This window comes from Ailuropoda melanoleuca, chromosome 3, assembly GCF_002007445.2.
Source record: "Ailuropoda melanoleuca isolate Jingjing chromosome 3, ASM200744v2, whole genome shotgun sequence".
Taxonomy (NCBI): Eukaryota; Metazoa; Chordata; class Mammalia; order Carnivora; family Ursidae; genus Ailuropoda; species Ailuropoda melanoleuca.
Genome location: NC_048220.1, coordinates 73,383,196 through 73,404,077, shown reverse-complemented (window position 1 = coordinate 73,404,077; position 20,882 = coordinate 73,383,196). Strand labels below are relative to the sequence as shown.

At 37.8% G+C, this 20,882-nt stretch overlaps 1 protein-coding gene across 1 annotated transcript in view; it reads left to right on the top strand.

Annotated features, from left to right (window-relative positions):
- SLCO6A1 (solute carrier organic anion transporter family member 6A1) overlaps positions 1–20,882 on the top strand; it is a 101,669-nt gene that overhangs the window by 12,151 nt on the left and 68,636 nt on the right. The window contains exons 4-6 of the mRNA XM_034655647.1: positions 1,445–1,541; positions 10,073–10,194; positions 11,028–11,137. Of these exons, the coding sequence (XP_034511538.1) occupies positions 1,445–1,541; positions 10,073–10,194; positions 11,028–11,137 (329 nt within the window). The remainder of the gene's footprint in view (positions 1–1,444; positions 1,542–10,072; positions 10,195–11,027; positions 11,138–20,882) is intronic.

Below are 20,882 nucleotides of genomic sequence, written 5' to 3'. Positions count from 1 at the left end.
TTATTAGATTGGATTGTTTGAATAGTTGTATGTTTAAACTTTGGGGACATAGGTGGGAAGTTGCTGCCATTATGTTTATGAGGGGATGGAAATATTGTTTCATGCCTCCTCAGGACTGGATTCAGTGTGGTGTTGAAATCGTCATCAACATTGTACTAAGCTCTTTACATGCATTAACTCACTTCACCTTTTGGGGGGGCTCAAATATTTTGGAGTTAATGAAAATATAATCTTGTTCATCCTATGAAGAAAAGAAGTGATATGCTATTTAATTGACTACAATGTAGTACCTTCTATTTCTAGTCTTTTGTGCCACGGTATCCTACAATAAGTAGCCCAGGGGTATATCTCACAATAATCTGTATTTCTTTATGTTGCAATAGTTCTGGTCTTGGTAGATCATCTATCTGTACAGAGTTGTTTATCATAGTTTTTAAAAAAATTTTTAAAAACTTTAAAGTATTGTGAAGGTGACTTAAGAGAACCTAGCATTTTGCACTAAAATAATTATTTTTCCACCAGAAGTAAGGAAAGTTATGTCAATAAATTAAAATAGGTGATATTCATATTTATGTTTACTTTTAGAAAAAAAAATCGCAGTAATTTATTAATGTTGGCCGAGGGTGGCAACAAATCTGTTTGTTTTACTTTTGCTTCTACTGAATAAAATTAAAATGCAAATCTACACACTGTAAAAAGTTGCCACCTCCTGCCACCATGGCAGCTAAGGTGATATATACAAAGCTACCACAAAGTGTAATCAGGTATATTGAATTTATATTTATATTAAATGTAAATATATTTATATTACATTAAATATATAGATTCAATAAGATACAGTGAATTATATAATTATTTTATCTAAGTTTCTTTAATACAAGCATTGGGTAATATATATGATGGTTAATTATGTGTCAACTTTGCTAGATTTGTTCGGTCAAACATCAGTCTAGATGTTTCTGCTCTGTTTTTTAGGTGTGAGTAACACAGTCAGTAGACTGAGTAAAGCAGATTACTCTCCATTATGTGGCGAGCCTTATCTAATCAGTTGAAGGCTTTCAGAGCAAAAACTTGGGTTTCCCCAAAAAGAAGCAATTCTTTCTTCAGACTGCTAGACAGAAACTCTGCCTGAGTTTTTCAGGCTTTCTGACCTACCCTGTGGGTATTAAGCATTGGTATGGACTCAGTACTGTAACATTAACTCTTACCTGGGTTACCCACCTGCCAGCCTGCCCTACAAATTTGGACTTGCCAGTCTTTAAAATTGCATGAGGCAATACCTTAAAAATCTCTCTCTCAATATCCTATGGATTCTGTTTCTCAGGAGGACCTGACTAATAAAGTATGCCATGAGGCTTTCAGAAGTAATCTATTTCAGTGATATAATTTTTGTCATGACAAAGCTGGCTTATGTAGTTGTTTGATGTTCAGTATTCATTTTTAGGCATAATGGAAGCTTCGGTAGTACTCGGATATTCTTTGAGTTATGTGATAGCAGCATCCCTTACTAGGGGCACTGAGAACAGTATTTTTGCAATTAGGTAAGCCATTTTATTTCCTTGTTTGTTGTTTACATTGTATACAATATTTATTGGATCGATACTGTAGCCTATAAACATACATATACATTTAATTTGTAATAACCATATTTTAGGAAGAAAGTGTAAATGTGACTGATGTGCACGTATATGTACATATAAATCTAGAATATACACTTTTATTTTTACTGTTTGAAATGTAATTTTAAAAACACTATAATGACAACCTTATTACTAATTCTACATACAGTTTTTTGAAAAATTGTGGAGAAAACACATAACATAAAATTTACATCTTAACCATTTTTAAGTGTATAGTACAGTAGTGTTGACCATGTGCACATTGTTGAGCAACAGATCACTAGAACTTTTTATCTTGCAAAGCTAAAACTCTGTATCCATCACACAATAACTTCCATTTACCCATTTCTCCCCAGCTCCTGAAAACCACCATTCTACTTTCTACTATTTTGACTACTTTTCATACCTCATATAAGTGGAATCATGCAGTAGTTGTCTTTTTTGTGACTGGCTTATTTCACTTAGCATAATGTCCTCAAGGTTAATCTATGCTATAGCATGTACCAGTATTTTCTTACTTTTTAAGGCTACATAATATTCCGTTGCATGTATATGCCATATTTCTTTATCCTTGTATCTGTCTATGGGCATTTAGTTTATTATGTCCACCCCTTGGCTACTGTGACTAATGCTGCAGTTAACATAGATAAGCAAATATCTCTTTGAAATTCTACTTTCAGTTCTTTTGGATATATACCCAGAAGTGGGATTGCTAAATCATATTATTATTATAATTTTATTATTTTTGAGGAACTTCCATCCTATTTTCCATAGCAGTGCTACCATTTACATTTCCACCAGTAGTACATAAGGGTTCCAATTTCTCAACATCCTTGCTAGCACTTATTATTTTCTTTCTTCTTCTTCTTCCTCCTCCACCTTTTCTTTCTTCTTTCTTCTTCTCTTTCTATGTCTCCTTCTTCTTCTAATAGCTATCCTGACAGTTATGAGGTGGATAGCTCATTGCAGTTTTGATTTTCTTTTCCCCAATGATTAGTGATGTTGAGCACCTTTTCATTTACTTGTTGACTATTTGTCTATCTTCTTTGGAGAAATGTCTAAACATTTATTCTGTAATATCTACATATAGTGCTGCTTCTAGCAACACCATTCAAAGACTTATAGGTGCCATATTCATCCCTGTGGTTTCTCACACAATACTGCCTCTGACAAGGGAGCATCTGATAAGACAAAAAAGTGTGACGGTATGACAACTACAGATTTCACTGGTCTTATTCTGTAACCCATTATCCAGAAATAGCTGACTTGATAGAATGTTGTCATGGCTTGGTACCCTCAACAGTTTTTTGGTGGAATCTTTAGGTTTTCTATATTTAGGATCATGTCATCTTCAGAGACAGTTTTACTCATTCTTTTCTGATTTGAATGCCTTTATTTATTTTTCTTGACCAGTTGATCTGGCTAGTACCTCCAGGGCTGTGTTGACTAAAAGTGGGCATTCTTCTCTTGCTCCTGATTTGTCATATATGGTCTTTATTATGTTGTTGTATGTTTCCGTTAAACTCAGTTTGTTGAGAGTTTTTATTATGAATGAATGCTAAATTTTGTCAAATGATTTTCTATATCAATTGATATGATCCTATGATTTTTATCTTTCATTTTGTTCATGTGGTGTATCATGTTGATTGATATGCAGATATTGAACCATCCTTGCATGCCTGCAATAAATCCCACTTGATAATGGGGTATGATTCTTTTAATGTATTGTTAAATTTGGTTTCCTAATATTTTGTTCAGGATTTTTGAATCTGTGCTCATTGGGGATATTGGCTTATAATTTTCTTTTCTTGTAGTGTCCTTGTCTGGTTTTAGTTGTGCATTTAAATGCAATGTCCAATTTCAATTTATTTTTTTGTATAATATGACAAATGGGTCAAGTTTCTGTTTTTCCCCTCAAAGGGATATTTCACTGTACTGATGACATTTAAGGACCATTCCATGTTTTTTTTTAATTTTAATTTACTTTTTATATGACACAAACTTCAATACTTATGACATAAAGAATATCAGCTTAATACATTAAGATTCTTTTACAAATCCATAAGGAAAAAAAAAAACAACCCTGCAAACACTTGTAAAGATTAGCAGGAAGTTCACAAAGGAAGGAATACAAATTCCCAATAAACATAAAAATACACAAAAATTGGTTCCATTTCACTATTAATTTGCTAAAAGAATAACAATGACATATAATATACATAATATATTATTATAATGATATAATTATACATTATTATATTAGATATTATATTATATATATGGTTAGCAAAGATTCTGAATACTTAGTGCTAGCTAATTTATGGTAAAAAGACACAAATAACTTGAAGAATATAATTAGAATAACTTTTTTTTTCTTTTTAAATTTAAATTCAATTAAAATATCATGTATTATTGGTTTCAGAAGTAGAGTTCAGTGATTCATCAGTCTTATATAATACCCAGTGCTCATTACATCACATGCCCTGCTTAATGTCCATCACCTGGTTACTCCATCCCCCCAACTCCCTTCCCCTCCAGAAACCCTCAGTTTGTTTCCTATCATTAAAAGTCTCTTATGTTTTGTCTCCCTCTCTGATTTCATCTTGTTTTATTTTTCCCTCCCTTCCCTATGATCCCTTTCTTTTGTTTCTTAAATTGCACATATGAGTGAGATCATATAATTGTTTTTCTCTGATTGCCCTATTTCGTTTAGCTAGATACCCTCTACCCATAGCCAAATACCATCCACATCATTGCAAATGACAAGATATCTTTTTTTTGATGACTGAGTAGTATTCCATCATGTGTGTGTATATACATGTGCGTGTATATGCACCACATCTTCTTTTATCCATTCATCTGTCAATGGACATCTGGTTTCTTTCCATAGTTTGCCTATTGTGGACATTGCTGTTATAAACATTGGGGTGCAGGTGCCCCTTTGGATCACTAAATTTGTATCTTTGGGGTAAATTCCTAGTAGTGCAATTGCAGGTCATAGAGTAGCTCTGTGTTCAACTTTTTGAGGAACCTCCATACTGTTTTCCAGAGTGGCTGCACTAGCTTGCATTTCCACCAACAGTGTAAGAGGGTTCCCCTTTTTCCATGTCCTTGCCAACATCTATTCTTTCCTGACTTGTTAATTTTAGCCATTCTGACCAGTGTGAGGTGGTATCTCATTGTGGTTTTGATTTGTATTTCCTTGATGCTGAGTGATGTTGAACATTTTTGCATGTGTCTGTTGACCATTTGTAGGTCTTCTTTGGAGAAATGTCTGTTCATGTCATCTACCCATTTCTTGATTGGATCATTTGTTCTATGTGTGTTGAGTTTGATAAGTTCTTTATAGATTTTGGATATTAGCCCTTTATCTGATAAGACATTTGCAAATATCTTCTCCCATTCTGTCTGTTGTCTTTTGGTTTTGTCGACTGTTACCTTTGTTGTGCATAAGCTTTTTATTTTGATGAAGTCCCAATAATTCATTTTGCCTTTGTTTCCCTTGCCTTTGGAGATGTGTCTAGCAAAAAGTTACTGCGGCTAAGGTGACAGAGGTTGCTGCCTGTGCCCTCCTCTAGGATTTTGGTGGATTCCTGTCTCACATTTAGGTCTTTCTTGAGTTTATATTTGTGTGTTTAGGTCTTTCTTGAGTTTATATTTGTGTGTTTCACTCTTCTGCATGTGTCTCCAATTTTCCCGACATGATTTGTTGAAGAGACTTTTTTCCATTGGATATTCTTTCCTGATTTGTCAAAGATTAGTTGACCATACAGTTGAGGGTCCATTTCTGGCTTTTCTTTCCTGTTCCATTGATCTATGTGTCTGTTTTTTGTGCCATTACCATACTGTTTTGATGATTACAGCTTTGTAATGGAGCTTGAAGTCTGGAATCATGATGCCCCCAGCTTTGGTTTTCTTTTTCAGCATTCCTTTGGCTATTCAGGGTCTTTTCTGGTTCCATACAAATTTTAGAATTATTTGTTCCAGCTCTATGAAAAAAGTTGATGGTATTTTGGTAGGGATTGTATTGAATGGATACATTGCTCTAGGTAGCCTAGTTATTTTAACAATATTTGTTCTTCCAGTCCACAATCATGGAATATTTTTCCATTTCTTTGTGTCTTCTTCAATTTCTTTCATGTGTGTTCTATAGTTTTCTGAATACAGATCCTTTGCCTCTTTGGTTAGGTTGATTCCCAGGTAACATGGCTTTTGGTGCAGTTGTGAATGGGATCGATTCCTTTAACTTCTCTTCTCTCTCATTGTTAGTGTATTAAAATGCAACTGATTTCTGTGCATTGATTTTATATCCTGTTACTTTGCTGAATTCCTATATGAATTCTAGAAATTTTTTGGTGGAGTCTTTTGGTTTTTCCACATAGTGTATCGTGTTATCTGTGAAGAGTGAGAGTTTGACTTCTTTGCTGATTTGGATGCCTTTTATTTCTTTTTGTTGTCTAATTGCCGAGGCTAGGACTTCTAGTACTATGTTGAACAACAGTGCTAAGAGTGAACTTCCCTACCGTGTTCCTGACCTTAGTGGAAAAGCTTTCAGTTTTTACCTGTTGAGAATGCTATTTGCTTTAGGCTTTTTGTATATGGCTTTTATGATATTGAGGTATGTTCCCTCTATCCCTACTCTTTGAAGAGTTTTAATCAAGAAAGGATGCTGTACCCTGTCAAGTGCTTTTACTGCATCTGTTGAGAGGATCATATGCTTCTTGTCCTTTCTTTTATTAATGTAGTATATCACATTGATTGATTTGCAGTTGTTTAACCACCCTTGCAGCCCAGGAATAAATTCCACTTGGTCGTGGTGAATAATCCTTTTAATGTACTGTCAGATCCTATTGGCTAGTTTCTTGTTGAGAATTTTTGCATCCATATTCATCAGGGATATTAGTCTATAGTTCTTTCCAGTGGGGTCTTTGTCTGGTTTGACAATCAAGGTAATGCTGGCCTCATAAAAAGAGTTTGGAAGTTTTCCTTCCATTTCTATTTTTTGAAACAGCTTCAGAAGAATAGGTATTAATTCTTCTTTAAATGGTAGAATTCCCATGGGAGGCTATCCATCCCTGGGCTCTGGTTTGTTGGGAGATTTTTTTAAAAAGATTTTATTTATTTATTTGTCAGAGAGACAGAGAGTGAGTGAAGCAGGGAGAGTTGCAGGCAGAGGGAGAAGCAGGCTCCCTGCTGAGTGAGGAGCCCAATGTGGGACTCAATCCCAGGACCCTGAGATTGTGACCAGAGCCAAAAGTAGATGCTTAAGTGACTGAAACAGCCAGGCGTTCCTGTTAGGAGATTTTTGATTACTTCTTCAATTTCTTTGCTGGTTATGGGTCTGTTCATTTTTTCTATTTATTCCTGTTTCAGTTTTGGTAGTTTATATGGTTCTAGGAATGCATCCATTTCTCCCAGATTGCCTAATTCATTGCCATATATTTGCTCATAACATGTTCTTTTTTTTTTTTTAAAGATTTTATTTATTTATTTGACAGAGATAGAGACAGCCAGCGAGAGAGGGAACACGCAGGAGGAGTGGGAGAGGAAGAAGCAGGCTCATAGCAGAGGAGCCTGATGTGGGGCTCGATCCCATAACGCTGGGATCACGCCCTGAGCCGAAGGCAGACGCTTAACCGCTATGCCACCCAGGCGCCCCTGCTCATAACATGATCTTATAATTGTTTTTATTTCTTTGGTGTTGATTGCGATCTATCCTCTTTCATTCATGATTTTATTTATTTGGGGACCTTTCTCTTTTCTTTTTGATAAGTCTGGCCAGGGGTTTATTGATTTTACCAATTCTTTCAAAGAACCAGGTCCTAATTTCATTGAGTAGAATCTGTTCTATTATTTTTTTGCTTCCTATTTCATTGATTTCTGCTCTAATATTTATTAGTTTTCTCCTTCTGCTGGGTTTGGCTTTATTTGCTATTCTTTCTCCATCTCCTTTAGGTATGAGGTTAGGTTGTGTATTTGAGCCCTTTCTTGTTTCTTGAGAAAGGCTTGTATTGCTATATACTTCCCTTTTAGGACTGCCTTTGCTTCATTCCAAAGGTTTTGAACAGTTGTGTTTTCATTTTCATTTGTTCCCATGAATTTTTAAAAATTCTTCTTTAATTTCCTGGTATATATAGTTGGCTACTCCCATGTTAGGGGCATAAATATTTACAATTGTTAGATCTTTTTGGTGGATAGACCCTTACTTATGATCTAGTGTCCTTCCTCATCTCTTATTATAGTCTTTGGTTTAAAATCTAATTTGTCTGATGTAAGGATTGCTACCCCAGCTTTCTTTTGATGTCCATTAGCATGATAAATGGTTTTCCACCCCCTCACTTTCAATCTGGAGGTGTCTTTGGGTCTAAAATAAGTCTCTTGCAGGCAGGCAGCATATTGATGGGTCTTGCTTTTTTATCCAATCTGATACAAAGTATTCTTAGCTGCGTATTTTTCTCATCTAGCACCCTGAATATATCATACCAGTCCTTGTCCTGAACTGCTTTCAGGATTTTTTTCTTTGTCATTGAGATTTGTAAGCTTCACTGTTATATGTTGAGGTGTTGACCTATATTTATTGATTTTGAGGGGGGGGTTCTCTGTGCCTCCTGGACTTGAATATTTATTTTCTTCCTCAGATTAGGGACATTCTCAGCTATAATTTGCTCAAATATACCTTCTGCCCCCCACTTTCCTCTTCTTCTAGGATCCCAATTATTCTAATATTGTTTCTCTTTATGGTATCACTTATCTCTCGAATTCTCCCCTCATGATCCAGTAGTTGTGTATCTCTCTTTTTCTCAGCTTCTTTATTCTCCATCATTTTGTCTCTATATCACTAATTCTCTCTTCTGCCTCATTTATTCTAACAGTTAGTGCCTCCATTTTTTATTGCATCTCATTAATATCCTTTTTGATTTTGACTTGATTAGATTTTAGTTCTTTTATTTCTCCAGGAAGGGATTCTTCTTATTGAAAATATTCCACTAAGCTTATTCCTAGTAATTTAAAGTACTTCATTAGTATTGTGCATAGAATCTTTATATTATTTAATTTCTTAATTATTTCTAGTAGGAGGAAAATCTATTGATCTATAGTGCACTGTATTAAATTCTTTGCTTATACTTTTTTCCCTTTATTCGCTGCTTACACTTTTAATTAATTTCCTCAGTCTTCTTGGTTATCAATTATTTACACATATGTAATAATCATATGTAGCATAGTGCACATGGTTACAATACGTAGCTGGATTCAGAAACAAAAAGAGAAGAAAAGAAAATTTCTAAATATTATAATCACTGAGGAAACACATAACCCTAATGACAATCTAGAGTTGAAACTCCCTGTGCATAATATGTACAGATATATATACCTATTGGGTAATGGAACTCAAGATTTCAACCTTGTAGCATTGCAAGTTGGAACTTGTACCCCTGAATAATGTACCAATGGATAAAGAGTTGTCCCATTAATGAATAAAACTGGGAATATTGTCCACATTCTATGAAAGGCAAGGTCTATATGCAAGCTCCTCATCAGGTCTCTGTTGACAATAGGATTGCCTGTGAGAAACCAACACCTTCAAAACTGTGGTTCTTGAGTATGTAGGTATTTTCCCACAACAGAATGTTAGACAAAGTGTTAAATATCTGTGGAACTGAAGACAGTGGTAGCTGTATGGTAATGAACACACCCAAATCTTCTCCCTAAATGATACAACGTAACTTCACAACTGTGAAAATTTTCCCAAGATCATGGCCTTAGCATGACTGAAGACAAAGAATGCTGAAACTGCAAAATGAACAGGGAGTAAAAAGAGAAAATCAACAAATCCAGCACAGGATCCTTCACACATTCCCATCCCACCCTACTCACCGCAAAGTCTACAAAAGCAGACCAAGAAAAACGGCAGGGAAGAGGGAAGACAAAGCCTAACAAAGAGTCCTATGGGTGATTAGGTATGATCACTAGAAGGGTAATTAACACTCAATCTGAGTTGAGTCAGAGAACGAATTTAAGAAAGAGATTCCCAAGTATAGGTGATTTAAAGGGTCAGATGCCAGATAAAGAGTTAGTTGTATACCTTAGAGGTCCAGGCTTGCCCTAAAGAGTGTGCATGACTTAAAGGGCAGGAGTGATTTTAAAGGATAAGTGAGATTTAAAAGGATAGTCTTCCAAACACATGGATTCTGCTGCAAAAAAAGGTTAAAAAGAACAAAGAATTACTTTTGCACCTGAGTGGATGTGGGAAAAGAAAGAAAAGGGAAAAATTTATATTCCTGCAGGATAAAAGAAAGCTATATAATTGGAGGACTCACAATCAGCAAAACAAAACAGTAGGGACAAATTAACAGAAAATGTTTCATCTCTCTCTTTTTCTCTTTCTGTTTGATTATGGCATTGTCGTAATGAAATACACGATGTTGAAATTTTAAATTTTTTCTCTGTTAAAGTTTTGATGACAGTGATGAACATCAAAGACAGCTGCGGAATTGGTGGATTTATTTTGGTTTGGTCTCACTTATTGCATGGTCTACATTGATACCATTGTCATGCTTTCCACGCAGTGTACGAGGTGACTATAAAAATATAATTCATTAAATTAAAAAACTATAGATTCCTTGCCCCCACCCCCATCTCCTCATGTCAGAATATGGCTGAGCTACATTTCTTTTTGTCATGGAGCTATGGTGACATATAGGTTAGTGTTATTTGAGCAAATGAAGCTGGATGTGGCCAAATATTATTTTATTTATGTGCCAGATTTCATTAGTATGTATTTTTGCTTCTTGTCATTCTTTAAATGCTAGTGTTCATAACATTTCTTTAGAAAGAAACATGTTTAAATCTATTTACCTAGCATTATTTAATATATGTACTACCTTAAAGAAATATTATAAGTTAAAATAGTATTAAAATTCTTTTGAAAACACTGAAAAATAACATGTAACATTAGAGAAATCAAATACTTTCCTAATGACGTACATTTTATTGTCACAAAATATTTTTAGCAATGTCAAAGATTACTCTTTTACATTTTACGGCTGTGCTGTCAAGTACTACAGTCACTTGCCACATGTGGCTATTTAAATGTCAAATTAAATTAAAATGAGAAACCCATTTACTCAGTCATAGGAGCTAGATTTCTAGTATTAATAGCTACATATAGCTCATCGCTACAGTATTGGACAGTACAGATACGGAAAATTTTCATTATCATAGAATGTTCTTTATGACAGCACTGTTTTAGGAAAATGTGCTTTTTACTTAATTAGATTGACTTTAGCTTGTTCACAAATAGCTCACTTGTCATTTAAAAAAAACTGGGTTTATTAAGATGTATGCATGTATTTGTCTGTGTTAATTATTCAAATATGTCATAAGATTCTTTTATTTCTTATCATATAGGTACAGCAAAGATAAAAGCTGAGAAGCGTAAACATCCTCATCCATTTGATGGAGGGATTAAAGATCAGGAATTTAGACCTAATATCAAGGATTTATTTGCTACTCTTTGGGTAAAGTAAAATATTTTACATGAACAAGCCAAATAAGTTGACCTGTAGTGGATGTAAGAAAATAACCATAAAGTGTTCAACTTAAATCTGGGTGGGACTTTCAAAGTCTTAATTAACTTATTCATTTTATAGATAATGTAAAATAGGACCCACCTTAACTAAGTGGCATTTCCAGGAACATGGCTAGTGTCAGAGGATGGTACTAGTATTTTCCTCCTATTTCTTTTAATTTTACTTTTGTGTTATTTCGTGCTTGTTCTTTCCCTGAAGAAATAAATAAGACATTTAATGAGATTACTTACAGGTATTAACATCTTTTTATTATGGTTAAATGACTTAGCAGAGAACTCTAGAAGTTAGCAAATGTTCTTGCAAACATCATATTTTATGGAAAATATCTCAATATCAAATGGAGAAGAAATCTTTGTTTCTCTAGGTGAGAAACAAGGCCTACAATACAGACATAGTGGGGTTTAAAAACCCAACTTCTTTTTTAAATTTTTTAAAGATTTTATTTATTTATTTATTTGTTTATTTGAGAGAGAAAGAGAGAGAGTGTGTGAGTCCAAGCTGGGGGAAGAGTAGAGGGGAGAGGAGAGGGAAAGAATCTCAAGCTGACTCCACACTCTATGTGGAGTGGGTGGTGGAGCTCGATCCCGCGACCCTGAGATCATGACCTAAGCTGAAACCAAGAGTCAGATGCTCAACTGACTGAGCCATCCTGGCATCCTGAAAAAAACCTAGCTTCTAAATAGTGATTCTGTATTCAATTTGCTTCCTCTTCTCCTTTTCATAACTCTATCCTTTATGTTGTGGGCAGAATCGCATTGAGGATATGATACTAATACCCATGCCTTTATGGAGCTATGTTCTTGTGTGGGTCTCAGATCTTAAAAAATACAGTTTAAAAACAAGTGATTGACAATTGTGTAGAGAAAATTCCATGTACAATGTACTTTAGGTATAGGTCAAAGTAGGCTTCACTGAACAGGGAGCATTTAAATGGAAAACCCTAAAGCGAGAGCAGGAATTATCCATGCAAAGGATGGTCATTAAAGAAATTTCAGGCATAAGAGACACATGTGGAAACATCTTTTTTTTTTTTTTTCTGTAAATGCAGAACCTTTCCTCTTCTCTTTTTTTTTTATTTTTTTTTAATTTTATTTTATTATATTATGTTAATCACCATACAGTACATCCCCAGATTCCGATGTAAAGTTTGATGCTTCATTAGTTGCGTATAACACCCAGTGCACCATGCAATACGTGCCCTCCTTACTACCCATCACCAGTCTATCCCATTCCCCCACCCCCTCCCCTCTGAAGTCTTCAGTTTGTTTCTCATAGTCCATAGTCTCTCATGTTTCATTCCCCCTTCTGATTACCCCCCTTTTCTTTATCCCTTTCTTCCCCTACCGATCATCCTAGTTCTTATGTTCCATAGATGAGAGAAATCATATGATAATTGTCTTTCTCTGCTTGACTTATTTCACTTAGCATTATCTCCTCCAGTGCCGTCCATGTTGCAGCAAATGTTGAGAATTCGTTCTTTCTGATAGCTGAGTAATATTCCATTGTATATATGGACCACAGCTTCTTAATCCAGTCATCTGTTGAAGGGCATCTCGGCTCCTTCCATGATTTGGCTATTGTGGACAATGCAGCTATGAACATTGGGGTGCATATGGCCCTTCTCTTTACTACGTCTGTATCTTTGGGGTAAACACCCAGTAGTGCAATGGCTGGGTCATAGGGTAGTTCAATTTTTAACTTTTTAAGGGACCTCCACACTGTTTTCCAGAGTGGCTGTACCAACTTGCATTCCCACCAACAATGTAGGAGGGATCCCCTTTCTCCACATCCTCTCCAACAATTGTTGTTTCTTGCCTTGTCTATCTTTGCCATTCTAACTGGCGTAAGGTGGTATCTCAGTGTGGTTTTGATTTGAATTTCCCTGATGGCTAATGATTTTGAACATTTTTTCATGTGTCTGTTAGCCATTTGTATGTCTTCATTGGAAAAGTGTCTGTTCATATCTTCTGCCCATTTTATGATTTGTTTATTTGTTTCTCGTGTATTGAGTTTGAGAAGTTCTTTGTAGATCTTGGATACCAGTCCTTTATCTGTGGTGTCCTTTGCAAATATATTCTCCCATTCCGTGGGCTGTCTCTTAGTTTTTTTGACTGTTTCCTTGGCTGTGCAGAAGCTCTTTATCCTGATAAAGTCCCATAAGTTCATTTTATCTTTTATTTCTCTTGCCTTTGGCGATGTGTCGTGAAAAAGGTTGCTCTGGCCGATGTCATAGAAGTTGTTGCCTATGTTCTCCTCTAGAATTTTGATGGATTCCTGTCTCACATTGAGGTCTTTCATCCATTTGGAGTTTATTTTTGTGTATGGTGTGAGAGAGTGGTCAAGTTTCATTCTTTTGCATGTAGCTGTCCAATTTTCCCAGCACCATTTATTGAAGAGACTGTCTTTTTTCCACCGGATGTTTTTTCCTGCTTTATCAAAGATTAGTTGCCCAAAGAGCCGAGGGTCCATTTCTGGGTTCTCTATTCTGTTCCATTGGTCGATGTGTCTGTTTTTGTGCCAGTACCATGCTGTCTTTGTGATCACAGCTTTGTAGTACAGCTCGAAATCCGGCATTGTGATGCCCCCAGCTTTGTTTTTCCTTTTCAACAGTTCCTTGGAGATTCGGGGCCTTTTCTGGTTCCATACAAATTTAAGGACTATTTGTTCCAGTTCTTTGAAAAATGTCCTCGGTATTTTGATCGGGATAGCATTGAAAGTGTAGATTGCTCTGGGTAGTATGGACATTTTAACTATGTTAATTCTTCCAATCCATGAGCATGGAATATTTTTCCATCTTTTTATGTCTTCCTCAATATCTTTCAAAAGTGATCTATAGTTTCTAGGATATAGGTCCTTTACGTCTCTGGTTAAGTTAATTCCAAGGTAACGTATGGTTTTTGGTGTTATTGTAAATGGGATGGATTCCCTAATTTCTCTTTCTTCAGTCTCGTTATTCGTGTATAGAAATGCAACTGATTTCTGGGCATTGATTTTGTATCCTGCCACCTTACTGAATTGTTCTATAACTTCTAATAGTTTGGGAGTGGATTCCTTTGGGTTTTCCATATAGAGTATCATGTCATCTGCAAAGAGAGACAGTTTGACTTCTTCTTTGCCGATTTGGATACCTTTGATCCCTTTTTGTCTTCTGATTGCTGTTGCAAGGACTTCTAGTACTATGTTGAATAATAGTGGCGAGAGTGGGCATCCTTGTCGTGTTCCTGATCTTAAGGGAAAGGCTTCCAGCTTTTCCCCATTGAGAATAATGCTTGCAGTAGGCTTTTCATAGATGGCTTTTATGAGATTGAGAAATGTACCCTCTATTCCTACACTCTGAAGGGTTTTAATCAGGAAAGGATGCTGTATTTTGTCAAATGCTTTTTCTGCATCAATTGAGAGGATCATATGGTTCTTGAGTCTTTTCTTGTTGATATGATGTATCACATTGATTGATTTGCGAGTGTTGAACCATGCTTGCATCCCAGGTATGAATCCCACTTGGTCATGATGGATAATCCTTTTAATGTACTGTTGGATTCTATTAGCAAGGATCTTGTTGAGGATTTTGGCATCCATATTCATTAGAGAAATCGGTCTGTAATTCTCCTTTTTGAGGGGGTCTTTGCCTGGTTTGGGGATCAAGGTAATATTAGCCTCATAGAATGAGTTTGGTAGCTTTCCTTCTGTTTCTATTTTTTGAAATAGCTTTAGGAGAATAGGTATTATTTCTTCTTTGAATGTTTGGTAGAATTCCCCAGGAAAACCGTCTGGGCCTGGAGTTTTATTATTTGGAAGGTTGTTTATCACTGACTCAATTTCTTCATAGTTAATTGGCCTATTTAAGAAATCTATTTCTTCCTGTTTCAGTCTTGGTAGTTTATAGGTTTCCAGGAAGGCCTCCATCTCTTCCAGATTGTTTAGTTTTTTGGCATATAGCTGTTGATAAAAGTTTCTAATAATCCTTGCAATTTCAATGGTGCTGGTCGTGACCTCTCCCTTTTCAGTCATAATTTTAATAATCTCAGTCCTTTCTCTTTGTTTTTGGACAAGTTTTGCCAGTGGTCTGTCAATTTTATGGATTCTCTCAAAGAACCAGCTTCTAGTCCTGTTGATCTGCTGTACTGTGCTCCTGGTTTCTAATTCATTGATTTCTGCTCTAATCTTGGTCAACTCCTTCCTTGTCAGTGGGTTAGGCCTGTCCCTCTGTTGCTGTTCCAGTTTCTTGAGGTGAGAATATAGAAACTGCATTTTAGATTTTTCTATTCTTTTGAGTGAGGCTTGGATGGCTATGTATTTCCCCCTTAGGACTGCCTTTGCAGTATCCCATAGGTTTTGGACCGTTGTGTATTCATTCTCGTTGGTCTCCATAAATTGTTTAATTTGTTTTTTGATTTCCTGGTTTATCGAGTCATTCTTGAGCAGGATGGTTCTTAGCCTCCAAGTGTTTGAGTTTCTTCCAGGTTTTTCCTTGTGGTTGAGTTCCAATTTCAGAGCGTTGTGGTCTGAGAATATGCAGGGGATAATTTCAATCTTTTGGTATTGGCTGAGACCTGTTTTGTGTCCCAGAGCATGATCTATTCTTGAGAATGTTCCATGGGCATTTGAATAGAATGAGTATTCTTTGGTTCTGGGGTGTAGTGTTCTATATATATCTATGAGGTCCAACTCGTCGAGTATGGCATTCAAAGCCTTTGATTCTTTGCTTAGTTTTTGCCAGGGTGTTCTGTCTATTTCTGATAGTGGGGTGTTGAGGTCCCCTACTATTACTGTGTTCTTATCTATATGTCTCTTTATTTTGGTTAAGAGTTGGCTTGTGTATCTTGCTGCTCCCCTGTTGGGGGCATATATATTAATAATTGTCATATCCACTTGTTGAATACTTCCTTTAAGAATAATATAGTGCCCTTCTGTATCTCTCTCTATGGCCTCTAGTTTAAAATCCAGTCTATCTGATATGAGAATTGCTACTCCAGCTTTCTTTTGAGGTCCATTTGCGTGGAAGATGGTACTCCATCCCCTTACTCTAAGTCTGAATGCATCTTTGGGTTCAAAATGAGTCTCTTGTAGACAGCAAATGGATGGGTCATGTCTTTTTATCCAATCTGCAACCCTGTGGCGTTTTATGGGAGAGTTTAAGCCATTTAGATTGATAGAGATTATTGACAGATATGATTTTAATGATGCCATTTCTCTTTAAAGTCTTTGTATCGGTTGTGACTTGCTGCTCTGTATCACTCTTGGGGCCTTTTTACCTTTATAGAGCCCCCCTTAATATCTCCTGTAGGGCTGGTTTCGTGGTTACGAAATTGGTTAATGATTGGCGATTTTGGAACGTCTTTATTTCTCCATCAATTCTGAATGACAGCTTTGCTGGATAAAGGATCCTTGGCTGCATGTTTTTCTCTGAAAGAGCTTTAAAAATGCCCCCCCAAGCCTTTCTCTCATTCCAGGTCTCTGTAGACAGGTCTGACGTAATCCTGATACCTTTGCCTTGGTACGTGAGAAATTTCTTTGCCCTGGCCGCTTTCAATACTGTATCCTTGGATCTAATATTTGCGAATTGCACTATGACATGCCGTGGCGTAGGTTTGTCCTGGTTGAGCTTGGATGGGGTCCTCTCTGCCTCTTGGACACGAATGCTTGTTTCCCTTGCTAGATTAGGGAAGTTTTCAGCTACAATTTGTTCAAATATCTCTTCTAGACCTCTGTTTTTCTCCACCCCTTCAGGGATGCCGATGATTCTGACATTGGATCGTTTCATAGAGTCAGTAATCTCCCGTAATCTACATTCGTGGGCGTGGATTTTTTTAAGACCAGCTTCTATTTTCGTTTTTTCTTCTACTAACCCATCCTCCAATTCGCTAACGCGTTCCTCTGCCTCGGTGACCCTGGCCGTCAGAGCCTCTAGTTTTGACTGCATTTGGCTCATAGAATTTTTAATTTCTGTCAGATTCGCTCTCATTTCTGCCCTTAGGGATTCTATATTCTCAGCAACGCTTTCTCTGATGCTTTTTTCAAGTTTACTCATCATCTTGACCATTGTTGCTCTGAATTCCATTTCTGATAATTGGGATACATCCATATGTATTAATTCTGTGGCCGAGGCCAATTCTGTGGCAGAGGCCACAGACTCATTATCTTTTCTTTGCTGGGGGGGACTTCTCCTTCTCGTCATTCTGATGAAGAGAGATTGCAGGGTTGTCCAGAGCCCAAGTGTTGACTGGGACCCAGGCCGTGCGCCCTTGTTTTATAGAGATCTTAGGGATGTGGGCTTCTTCCTTAAAGAGTTTATTTATTTATTTGAGAGAGAGAGAGACAGTCAGCAAGAAAGGGAACCCAAGCAGAGGAGTGGGAGAGGAAGAAGCAGGTTCCCGGTGGAGAAGCCCGATGAAGGACTCCTTACGGAGCGTTGTGATCACACCCTAATCCGAAGACAGGTGCTTGGTGACTGCGCCACTCAGGCGCTCCGGGTTGTGGGCTTCTTGATTTTTCAGCCTGCCTTCTGGGGGAGGGGCCTGCCTGCAGGTACTCAGAAAACCCTGTTTGGGTAGAGTCTCTGTGTCCCTTGCGAGGGGGGATGGGGATGGGCACCCTGTGAGCCGGTATTTCCGGGCTTTTGTTCTCTGGCGGCTTTCCCTGGCGGTTTGCTATGCCTCTTCTGAGAGAGCAGCAGCGGCTGAAATTCAGCCTCTGTCTCAGAACAGAGGGATCGCGGATCGTTCTCCACTGATGTTCTGGCCACTTTAACTCTGTTTCTGTTGGTGCTGCTCAACCCTGCAGCATCCCGGGCTGTGCGCCCCACACCCGGCGTCCCAGCCCTCACTTCCAGGGCCGGCACGTCTCTGTCCTTTGTGTTTCCAACCCCGCCCGCCGCCAGCCGCCCCGCGCGGGCTCCCGGAGCTCCCCGTCTCAGTCTGGTGTCTCACGGGTGCTGACCGCGAGTCCGCCTGCTCCCCCGTGCAGGTGGCCCTCCTGCTGCCAGCCGCCCCGCAGACGCTCCCGGAGCTTCCGGTCTCAGCCTCGATCCAGTGAGCACACCGGAGCTCCGGAGCTCCGTGAGATGCTTGGTGGTGCACGCTCCCGGCTCACGGACTCAGTCTGCCGTTTCCAGAGTGCGGGTCCGCGGTCCGCCCGCTCCCCGGTGCAGGTGGCCCGCCAGCCGCCCTGCGCGCGCGCTCCTGGAGCTCGCGTTCTAAGTCTGTTGTCTCGCGGGTGCCGTCCGCGAGTCCGCCTGCTCCCCCGTGCAGGTGGCCCGCCAACCGCCAGCCGTCCCGCGTGCGCTCCCGGAGCTCCCTTCTCAGCCTGCTGTCTCAAGCGTGCGGGTCCGCGGTCTGTCCGCTCCCCCTTGCAGGTGGCTACCGCTTCCCGGCGCCCTGACACGGCGGCTCCCTCCCCCTTCTGTTTAGCTTCCGATATCTGTGCGCGGTTTCACGGCTCCCCGCTTCGTACCTCGATACTCAGCGCTGGAGATGTTCATTTGTAGAGATCCAGATGTATCTTCCTGCGTCTCAGGCTGATTCCGTGGATATTCCTGCTGGTCTGGTACCTATCCAGCTCAACTCAGGGGACCGGCTGAAAAAGGGGTCCCCTACTCCTCTGCCATCTTAACCTCCCTCCTGGAAACATCTTGAGGCAGCAAAGTTTTTGGCTATGTTCAGTTTAGAGAAGACTTGTATGTTTAAAGCATAGTTGCTTGGTGGAGAGAGTGAAAGAATACTAGGTTGGAGAGATAAGCAGAGGCTAGCTCTTGAAGGTTTTTGTGGGAGATTGTGAGAGCTTTAGATTTTGTTTTTAATGCAATAGGAAGTCACTAATATAAGTAAGGGAATGATGTTTTAACAATTTTAAAACATGACTTTGTGTAAAAAATGGATTAGAGTGGGGTGAGAATTAAAAAGACAGTATGATTTGGGTGTTACAGGAAGTTTTCTCTCAGTATTAAAAATGGTTAATTTTTATTCAGCTAGTATATAGGACCCAATTGCAAGAACCAATTAAAGAATTACTTGGCATTTATAAAATTCAAGGCTATTGACAATGATTTATATAAGAAGAAAAAAAGGTAAATCTTTCACATAGCAATATGATTTGAGTTTCTGGAGCCTTAAAAAAGAAAGAAAATAAATCAAAACCTAAAATATGGGGAAGCAAATGTTCTAAAATCTACATATGGACATGTAATATTAAGATCCAACAGAAAGCTTATGTATCTAGGCTCTTGCCTTTAATCATATACCAGGCTGAGTTCAGAAAGAAAACAGGGATAATGGGCCATACTTTAGGGAGCCTACTAGATTAGAAAAATTTCCACTGTTTGCTTTGTTTCATGGTTTAGCACCTGCCAAAGCTGACTTTCTCAGTAAAGTGTATCTATTGAGCCATGTTGGTGAAATTATTTTATTTTATTTTATTATTTTATTTTATTTTTCATTTTGGTGAAATTTAAGTAGGGCATTTCTTCTCTGATCCTAAGGGAGTCAGCCAGTGTTTTCTATTAAGTTGGTGGTTACTTGTGAGTCAGTTAAGCAATGTAGGTTATTAAAGAATTTATGCAAGGAAGAGTGGAGTTGATCAGTGGTAATGGTTATAATCCCTCATCAGGTAAGGGCGAAAGATGCTATGACTCTCTGGGAATGAGTAGAAAGTGAACTAAAGGTAAGTTTATGCTTCTCTGTGGTAGATCATAGAGAGATTTTCTTGTTAGGGTCTGTCACTTTCTACCTAAGCCCAAAAGTCAGACTTCCTGTTAGAGACTCTGACCACCCATGAGTAGCATCCTGTTCTTTGGTAAAGTTTTAGAGAGAGTAAGCTCTAGCCTTCTCTTTGTGACCTGTGGTTTTCCAAGGGGTAAAAGGCAAATGATGCATCAGATCTCTCTTTATCCATAGGTTCTGATTTGTTAGCAGGCCTAACTACTAGTAGGACTACCCATCAGGGACATTATGTAGCACTCACTACTGGTGATACCTTACCAAATATCCATATTTCTTTCATTTGGAGACATACTTTTTTCCTTCACTTTTTAACATCTTTAAAATGGGCTGGTCTTAAATTGATGGAGTCTTGAAATAACTATAAAGCAGGATGTAATTTTGACATAGTAGATACTGCCTGATATGCATAAACTTGGAGATGGCTGTTTATATTATCATTACCTTAACTAAGTTATATACTTGAGTGGTGCTCTCCATATTGAGTGAGACTTCTGGGTTTTTTCAAAAAGATGATGCAGTATTTAAGCATGGTATTATAAACTTATTATATATGTATAATATATATACAAATATTTGATGTTGAAGGAATGACCACTAGTTCACATTTTCTTGCAAAGTAACATCCAAGTATTTTATGAAACTTAAGTAAAGGAATCCCACAAATAGAGATAGCTTTATTGTTCTTTTATTGAGATAACTGCAAAAGGACTGACTAGACCACATGCCAAGCTGTGCGGCTAAGTCAGGAAAAACGGGCAAGTCCTTCTTAATGGATCTAATATATTTCAAAAGCTGGTGAGACTAAAATCTGCATAGTATAGGACTTTCCTTTAAGCATTGTATCATTATGTCAGTGGCCGTGATTTTTTTTAACGTTTTTTTAAATTATATTATGTTAGTCACCATACAGTACATCCCTGATTTTTGATATAAAGTTCGATGATTCATTAGTTGCGTAT